The 9,946-nt window shown below is 37.3% G+C and overlaps 1 protein-coding gene across 1 annotated transcript; it reads right to left on the bottom strand.

Moving 5' to 3' along the window:
• Nucleotides 1-648: 648 nt before the first annotated feature.
• LOC117102150 lies at nucleotides 649-1,319 on the bottom strand. Its single transcript, XM_033242358.1, has 2 exons — nucleotides 1,197-1,319; nucleotides 649-981 (listed from the first exon to the last, which is right to left on the bottom strand). The coding sequence occupies exons 1-2, from the start codon at nucleotides 1,317-1,319 to the stop codon at nucleotides 649-651; spliced, it is 456 nt and encodes a 151-aa protein (XP_033098249.1).
• Nucleotides 1,320-9,946: the final 8,627 nt, after the last annotated feature.

Genomic DNA, 9,946 nt, shown 5'->3' with positions numbered 1-9,946 from the left:
CATAATGGTACCTGATTTTATTAATACTTTATTTTAATCCAATTTTTATCCGCTATGTAGTGCCTCTGAACTGGTGATTGGTTGCCCATTACGTCACCTCTACGTAGCAGCCAATCACCAGGGATTGTAAGTGCAGCCAATCGGGACTAGCCGCGTAGTGACGTCGTCTATACGCTGCGGCTAGTCCGGGGGGGGGGGGTTCAAATCCCTCGTCAATTGAAGTTGAAGCCAAGAACCAGAACATACTATACTATTACTATACTTACAAGACGTTGAAACCTACGAGTACGAGACGGTATCATAGGGAGCCTAAGGTAAGATGCCTTTAATAATAATAATAATAAGATTTATAAAGCGCACAGATCCACTGCAGTAGTGCTCAAGGCGCTACAGGAAGGAATAAAAAATTACCATGAACCTAAAGCTACAAGAAAAGAAACACCACACCATCACCGCACCGTTTAAAGGCAATTTAAGGCACAGGACCCGCCTATTCATTACTCACAGGTGCTCAAGTAACGGGAGTATCTAACTAAAACAATTAAGCAAGCAAGCAAAACAAACCGAAGAACTAAGAAAAAGCAGCCGACAGCAGATGCGTCTTGAGAGCTTTTTTGAACAAAGCAGTAGACTGACACGAGCGAATATTTATTGGCAGTTTATTCCAAAGGCGTGGAGCCGCAAAGCAAATGATCGATCACCCCATGAACGTGTAGATCTAGGCTCAACAAGCAGAAGTTTGTCAGTACAAGAGTGGAGAGTTCGCGATGGCACGTACCATACAAGCAGTTCACGAAGATACCCAGGACCTTCATCTCTCAGAGTCTTAAATGTAATGAGCAAAATCTTGAAAATGCTCCTGAAAGAAACAGGTAGCCAATGAAGTTCTTGTAGAATCGGTGTGATGTGCTCAAATTTCTTTGTTCCTGTAATGATCCTAGCAGATGTATTCTGCAACAGTTGGAGGCGGTGCATGGATCTCTTAGAAATACCAAAAAAGAGAGAATTCCCCCAAAGTCAAGATATGAAGTAACGAATGCATGAATCAGTTGTGCTGTTGCTTTCCTAGAGAGATACTTCCTAATCCTACTTATATTGCGCAAGTGATATGTTGAGGAGCTAGTAATTTTAGAAATATGCCTATTCAAGGTCATTGAAGAATCAAGTGTAATACCCAAATTCTTAACTTGAGGTACCTGATCGATCTGACATTCACCAATGTTGAAGTGGAGGTCTTGGCATTTCTTCCTTTGTTGAGGTGAACCGAAGATGATGAATTCAGTCTTGTCCTTATTTAGTTGCAGAAAGTTTTCAGACATCTAGGTCTTCAACTCAAAAATACAATTTTTGAGAGATTGTACATTTACATCAAGGTTTGAAGGAAATATAGATCTGTGTATCATCAGCATAAATATGGTAAGACAAGTTGAACTTTGATACAATTTCACGAATTGGTAGCATGTAGATTGTGAACCACTGAGGTCCCAAAATTGACCCTTGAGGAACGGATTAGTCAAGACAGAAAAAGTCAGACACGGAGTTCCCAACACCAACACCAACACCTCCTTACAGCGTCTCCTTGTAGACCTTAAATAATGCTTGAGGCGATCTAAAAGTAATGTGTGATCAACGGTATCAAATGCAGCGCTAAAATCCAATAAAATGAGTGCAGTGAGTCGTCCTTTATCTATCTCTTGGAGAATATCATTAGAGACACGAAGTAGTGCAGTCTCAACGCTGTGGTGTGGCTGGTATGCAAACTGAAAAGGATCAAGTAAATTGTATGCATTAATATGATGAGCGAGACGTCTGGAAACAAGGCGTTCAATCGTCTTTCCAAGGAACTTCAAGTTTTATACTGGTCTGAATTCCTCACGATCTAAGCAAGGCTTCTTTAGAGGTCTGATATGACACATCTTCAGAGCATCGGAAAAATTTCCCTCTTCCAGACTTCTATTGACAATTAATGTGATAGATGGTAAAACAACATGAAGACACCTCTTTAACAGAGTAGTAGGGTTGAGATCAAGGTCAGATGGTGATTTGCATGGTGAACTGCTAATAATTGATCTAATTTCATCTTCATCAGCAAGCTTTAATTCCGACAAAGGGAGTCTATTTGCAGGAGCATCAACCGATCCTAAAGCAACTTCATGGGGGTTGTCATTAACAGTCAATCACGGATAAATTGAATCTTATTGACGAAAAAGTCAGCAAAACTGACAGCAAGAGCTTTGTCGGAGTCATGGGTTGGCAATACAGGTGTGGTTCTTTTCTGCATTAGCTCGTCAAGAACTGCAAATAGTTTCTTTTGATCACCACTAGAGTCCGCAATCTTAGTAGAATAGTAAGCAACCTTTGCCTCTTCAATCAAAGTGTTAACAACACGCCTTTGCCTACAGTAGTTTTCTCTGTCGATACTACGTCGACTACGGAACCATTTACGTTCAAGCTGACGTCGTCTTTTCCGTTCAGTTCTCAATTCCTGAGAAAACCATGGACTACTGGACCGGAATTTAACCTTCTTAGTCTTAAAAGGAGCATGGCGTCAATAGCAGACTGAAGAACTTTCTCAAAAGTATCAACACATCGATCAAGCGTGAGGCTTCCATCCTCTATAACTGCCAATCCAGACTTAATCTCATCGTAAAAATCAGTCATATTTATAGCTTTGATATTACGTCGCTTAATTAATATGGTTGGAAGAGGAGGTTTCTTCCAACCATCTTAATTAAGATAGTTGGAAGAGGAGGTTTCTTGAGGTTTAGCTTGCAAAAGATTGCATAATGGTCAGAGAGACCAGGGTGCAACCAGAGCTCAGTTATACCATTAAAGTCAGCACGGGTGATAATAAGATCAAGCCAATGACCAGCCGTATGTGTAAGATCAGAAACATGCTGACACAGACTAAAAGAAGCAAGTATGTCAAGAAAAAATTGAATCGTAATAGGATTATTCAAATCATCCACATGGATGTTGAAATCACCACAGATAATTAGGTCAGAAGAAGAAAGCAAAACTTCAGTCAACATTAGCTGAAAATCATCGAAAAAAATAAGAGTATGATGAACCAGGAGGACGATAAATATTAACAATGTGCATGCAATGAAAGCCAGATTTAACTGTTGCATGAATTGCCTCAAATGAGTTGAAATTGATGGATGACTTCACCAATTTGAAAGTGAAAGATGATTGGTGTAGAATTCCAACACCACCTCCTTCTTTTTCTAATCTTGGAACGTTGTTAAATGTAAATCCAGTTGGAGTGAGTTCACCAACAGCAATGGCATCACCTGGTTTGATCCATGTTTCAGTGACTGCAACAAGATAAAGCTTATTTGAGGTAGCAAAATCAGCAAATTCATCACTCTTGCTTTTGACAACATCTTGAGTCAATCTATCTTCAGGAGAAAATGAGTAATTACTAACATTATGGGAAACATGACGTCTAAAAATATGCTTACCGCCTCGACGACCCCTTTTGTGCTTTTTTTCTCAAAATATTATTAGAATTTAAACTCTCAAAAACAGAGAAATGGAGATGGATATCGTTCACCTGTAACTGGTCAAGATGCTTCCTACGTAAATGTATGACTGCTTACCAACAAGAAAATCAGCAACTGATCTGTAAGCCAGCCCATCAGTGGAATAGGAGACTACGTCATCAGGTAAAGTCTTCATGTCCAATGATTGCTAGGAACAAAGAATTAAACACCAAAACAGCTAGGCCTAAGCAAGGCAAAGCAACAACAGCAGTCAGGAGTGCCTGACAAAGGCAGAGCATGAAGTAAACAAAAGGCTAAGAACAATAGACACTGAGCCTAGCTCACAGAGTGAAACATATCTGTCTTATAAAGCCAAAAATCACAATAAATCAATCACAGCTCAACAGGAACAATGTAAATATATTATTCAACACAATCCAGCAGAAAAATGAGGAAAAAGAAAAATAAACACTGTTCAATGCGACAGCTAGTACAGCGCCTAGCACAGGCAGGATGTACAAAAAAATGCAATCTACCTCATCTTGTGGGTCGTACGTCTAACATGGTAACTTACCATAAAGAGAACTAACACTTTTCTCTTTAATGGCGACGAGGTAAATTTGGAGAAGTTTTGGTAGTTCGACTGACCGAGCCTCCAGCCTTCGAGCGTGCGATGTTTTTGCCACTCGCTCCTCGCTGAGTTCATTGGGCTTGCGGGTAAAAACTGAGGACTTTTGTACTTCAGTTTTCCCCAAAAGTTCAGCGGATAAGTTTTAGACGATTAAGGATTAAAACTAGCGAACTTTCTGTCAGTTAATTAGACTGGTAAAAGCGCTAGCTCTAGCCTTGAAATCGGATATGTGGTTGTTGTCGCAGGTTGTTTACCGCGGTGACAGCCATGTTTCGGTGATCGTCGTATTCATTCAATTCAATAACAGAGACTCACTCTTGGGTGGGGTTTCCTTGTTGGGTTGAATGAGTGCATGTTTTTTCACCGTCTTGGATTTATAACCTAGCAAGATATTATATTATCCATGCTCGTGATATGGATGCGTTTTGTATACTAACGCACTGGGCTCGTGATTCCAGAACGGTAACACAGTATGCCCGTGTTTATGTTGGTTATCGGAAAATATACGACCTTAATTTATATTAGTATTTCATGATTTGTAGGAATAGGATAGGTTTAGTTAGGATTATTATATTATGGTTCAACTCATTATTATTTAGCGTCAGCGCTTGAAGACGGTAGCGTTGCTACGTATTTTTCAGTTATTTATTGACTTATTCTGACCGCTATTTCTTATGCATGCACGAATTGGCCTGGATTCCATCTGACTGGGCTGCATTGTTCATTGGGTGGAATTCAAGGTTGATTTAGTGTCGTTTTTGCCTGTTTTGTAATGTTATCTGTGTCTGGTGTGTGTGGTTTCGAGTTTTGGAAAATCTGTGATTGTTTATCGGGATTTTCATCGCTTTGAATTATGTCGCCATTCATGGAACAGCAAAGCAGACAACTTTGATCGAATCATGTCATCAGCGTTTCACGTGATTATTTAGATGTCACTGCGTAAGGCAATCAGTGTAGCGTTTTAGCTTTATTGCCGTATTCGATTTGATGACGAAGGTAAGTACTGTTTTCTGATTCGTTAGTAAGATATCCCATAGCTATTTTAGTTACGGTTGCCGATCTAATTTTAGATACGGTTGCTGAAATAGTTTAGGGGCTTGCTGGAGAGTATGGCTCCCAGCCAAGTTTCCTACTGTTATAGGATAGTTAGAACGTACGGACGTTTGTCGCGTACAATTTTCTTTTTGGTTTAGGCTAGGCCTAAAATTTGAGGGTAATGTTTTACAGTAGATGCTGCTGTATTCATTACACATTTTTAGGCATTTTATTTATTAGGCTTATATTCCGTTAATTATATACTGTTGTATATTACTGTATTTGTTATTTATTTATTATTAGGCATGAATTTTATTAGTAGATTGTTAGGCTTATTTATTTTATTTTCAACGTAGGCTGTTAGGCGTATATTATTATTTTTCATGGTAACATATTAGATTAGTATTTGTTTTGTCTTGTATGTCTTTGATTCTTTCAAATAAAATATTTTCCGTGTGGTCTCATTTATTTTTAACGATGTATTAATGTCTTGTATATTCTATTTCCTTAATAAAAGTATAAATTCTATGATATTGTATTATATATATTATATTATTTATGATCAATGTTCAATAACAATGGGTTGGTAGTAAGTTATAATGGAAGAATTTATATCATGTGATAGTACTGATTTTGAATATTCTTGTGATAGGGGAGACCTAGTTAAATATCCCAAGCTTCGCTAGCGCTTTGTCAGTGTGTGTGTGTGTGTGTGTAGTTGGGTGTCTGTTGGCGGATGTTGTTGGGGGGGGGGGTGACTGGGTGCTCCTATCATGGGGATATTCTAGAGGGCGTCCCTATTTTTATCTCCTCATATGGCATCAAATGATATAGATGGAGGGAAGGAGGTTATCCGGGTTAATTTCGTGAGAAGAGCGAGGGAATTTCCGGAGGGATTTAAAGCTGAGTGGATGGACGCTCTTTTCGACTATCGCGACAACCATGGGAATATAAGCTCTGTCGAGGAGTTAGAGAAAGCTATCGGGGATGACAGCTGTGAGTTGTCAGTCTTCGAAATAGATTATACTCAAAACTCCCGGTATTGCCAGGGGGTGGGTCTATTGCATAACGTAACTGCTCCAGGCGTCAGACAATGTGGGCCAGGGGTTTTACTTGTGATTACCCTACCTATAATTCCCAATACCCTAACCATTTTGAACGGGATAAGGGGCAGGGGCTATTGCCTTATTGGCGTTGGGCCCAGTTAGTTAATAATATGATATCAAAAAATTCTATAACTGACTGAAGGTTTGGCGATTTCCTTATTGATGTCGGGGCCCAGTTAGTTATTATATTCATCAGAAATTACTTATTAGTACTGAGGGGCGCATCCTATGTTATTTCTTAGTTTGTACTGCATCCTACAAATTGTGGGGTAAAATTATACCATCACACCCAAAATTATAGGTCCAATTATGTCCTCTCGCTGTAGTATGGACCCTAAGTCCTTTATTTTTCCATCTTTAAAAAAATTTAGTGTTTAAAATCCAAGAACGGAATTGGGGTTCATGTAATTTTCAGGGTGGTAATTTAGGATAAGTAGCCCCAGTACTTTCCCTCTAGTCATCAGAGTGCAGTCCTTGTGCTTGGTTTTGGGCTTATTAGCAACATCGCTGTTTGCGCTTGCCAAGCATAGTAGCGGCTGCCTCTGTGGAAAAAAATTTCTTGTGTTACATCAATTGGCATTTTTTAGGCTTATTTAAAAGTTTTCTTAAATTTTCAAAGTTCTTGGTGTTTCGTATTTCTAATTTAAAAAAAAAAATAATATTGTGAGGATGAGTAGCTGTTAAGGAGCTATCGTGTATCTTCCAGCTGTTTATTCCAGTCTCCCTGTTAAGGAGCTAGCATGTATCTTCCAGCTGTTCTGTTCCTGTCTGCCTCTTAAGGAGCTATCGTGTATCTTCCAGTTGTTATATTCCAGTCCCCAAGAAGAAAAAATTAAAGAAAACCGGGAACAATGTAGTGCCGCTGAACTGATGATTGGTTGCCCACTACTAGCCGCGTAGTGACGTCGTCTATACGCTGCGGCTAGTCCCGGGGGCCGGGGGAGGGTTCGAATTCCTCGTCAGTTGAAGTTGAAGCTAAGAACCAGAACATACTATACTATTACTATACTTACAAGACGTTGAAACCTACGAGTACGAGATGGTACCATAGGGAGCCTAAGGTAAGATGCCTTTCTGTGCAACCTACCTCATCTTGTGGGTCGTACGTCTAACATGGTAACTTACCCTAAAGAGAATTAACACTTTTCTCTTTAGTTAATTACCAGACCTACGAGAATTACCACGAGTTCAGCTACAATATTTTCTCCAATAACATCTCTGACAAAATATCTCCAGGAATTTTTACTCCGATATTTCAGATCATTATCTTTAACACATTCAGCTGATTCAGTCCCATCTATAAATAACAACCTGAAGTATGTTCGCTTAAAAAAAATCTGATCCCAATTCCATATCTGCATTTATTGATGACATATGGAATGAAGACTGTTCATAACAATCGAATGTCCATATAACCATGGAAATGGCGCAATCGTGTCCACAATGAAGCTAATACATTGATCTTTCAAGAAATACCAAACATAATATTTTCTAAAAAAAGTTTCGAATTTAATGAAACATTTACATCAGCTTTAAAAGTATGGTATATTTCAACTTGAATTTCCATAAATTGGATAAAACTCGATAATTCTAATTTTAACAGATATTATTCAGGGGATGATGGAGGATTATAATAAACTAAGCCACTTTAGGGTTAACGAGGGTTAACTATTCGAAAATTCAATCCAAAATCAGAGTAATTTTCAGTTTTATGGTGCCTTACCTTTATAGTTGAACCAATAAATCTTTAGACAAAATTGTAATGAACACATAAGTAATTTTAACAAATATTTTACGGAATTTGTTCCTGAAACATACAAATAATAACATACTAAACGTCCGAAAACAATCCAATCAGCGGAACATTGTTTATTATAAAGATATTTAATGGGTTAAAATCAAACGCTTTATTGCACAACTTCTGCTTAAGCGTATAAATGCATGTCGTTGCCAAGTTGTTGCTAACGAAAAAATGTGAATTATAGGGTAATACGCCCGCGCGCGATCCAAAGGCGGGGAACACCCATAGAGATATAATAAGAATACTAGAGCACTAACTGCAATGTATTCGATGTTCGAAATACGCAGAGCTGTGTGTGTGTACCATCCAATATGGCTGCCATAGATTCAACCAATCAAATTTCGCCTAAGCGGCGTCGTTTGCAATTGCTCCCTCAATTTACACAGAAAGTTCAGTACATCTAGTTACTCGTATGTTTGAAACTCGAGCGTTGCGGTGTACGGGTGTAATGTACACGATTTTAATTTTCATTCCTTGGTACTTTATTTTTGAATATGATGCTCCACTTGGCCTCGTTTTGGCTACGATAGTTTAATAATTTTTTATTACCATTACTCATTATCATTAATGAAATAATAGTCAGTCAGAGGGCTTATTTATGGTAATAATATGTATACTAAGCCTGAAGGTGCACTCAGCACTCTAGTTGTTTAATAGCTCTATGGGAACACCTTGGTTTGTCGCGTCAAAGGGATCTGTTGCCGAGTGATCGCCTTCTAAATAATACCTCCATGATATAACAATAGAAATCATGCTTACTCTAATTTTCATTGATAAGTTGACTGCTTTATATAATCGTTACATCAAAACTAATCGTACCAAACGTAATTTTCGTAAAGAACATAAATCATGGATCACAAGTGGCTTTATCAAATCAATTGATACTAGAAATAAGCTATATATAAAGTACCTTAAATCCGGAAAACAAAAGATAAGAATTATATATGAATCATAGAAATAAACTTACCAGCTTGCTTCTTTGTAGTATAATACTATACTGATAAATATAATCTCTATAAAAATAACATAACAACTTGGCAGACTATTAATCTTGCCCTTGGAAAAAATTCAAGAAAACCTACGCCTTCACACTTTTTCTACAATAAAAATAAAATTTCTGAACCTCAATATTTTATAGCATCAACATTTAAAGAATATTGTACCAGCAAAGTCCCAAGACTTGCTGATAGTATTAAAATACTTGACATTGATATTAACTTTACTTTTTTCTTCCGGAGCCGCTTAAAGAATATATATATATTTTTTTTATTATTAATCTAGTATAACGGAAAATGAAGTTGCAAACATTATTTTAAAAATTCAACGAGAAGAAATGTCCTAGGATTGATGGGCTTTCTAATAAAATAATAAGGCCTATTTTTTATTTATATGTAAATTGCTAACACATTATTTCAACATTTCTTTCCTAATTGGTATTTTCCAAATCCTTTGAAATTAGCCAACGTTATCACAATTTACAAGAACGAGAACCCACATTAACAAAAACAATAAAAAAAAAAACATTACAGACCCATTTCTTTTCATCCATGCTTCTCCAAAATATTTAAAAGATTGATCTATAACAGACTTCATAATTTTTTTTACAAAGCATAATATTTTGGATTTAGGAAATTATACTCAATTGATCTTGCTTTACTGGATATTTATAACAAAATTACAAATGCACTCAGCCAAAAAAAAAGTTACAATTGAAATCTTCCTTTATTTATCGAATGCTTTTGATACCATAAATCATGATATTCTTATTCGTAAACTTGAAAATTGTGGTATCAGAGGCCTTCCATCCTAGGTCCTCTTTTGTTCTTAATTTTTGTTAACGATATACCAAATTCTTCTAAATTACTAATTTTAAACTCTTTTCCGATGA

This window comes from Anneissia japonica, unplaced genomic scaffold (assembly GCF_011630105.1).
Source record: "Anneissia japonica isolate Jap-2015-1 unplaced genomic scaffold, ASM1163010v1 scaffold287617_len321496_cov130, whole genome shotgun sequence".
NCBI lineage: Eukaryota > Metazoa > Echinodermata > Crinoidea > Comatulida > Comatulidae > Anneissia > Anneissia japonica.
Note: the sequence above shows the minus strand (reverse complement) of the source record. Positions and strands in the feature narration are given on the sequence as shown.

Excerpts from the sequence above, each read along its gene's own strand:
- LOC117102150 (XM_033242358.1), bottom strand. The coding sequence starts at position 1,319 with ATGTCTGAAAACTTTCTGCAACTAAATAAGGACAAGACTGAATTCATC. Across the intron at positions 982-1,196 it reads GTGAATGTCAGATCGATCAG|AGATCCATGCACCGCCTCCA; the intron begins GTACCTCAAGTT and ends GGTATTTCTAAG.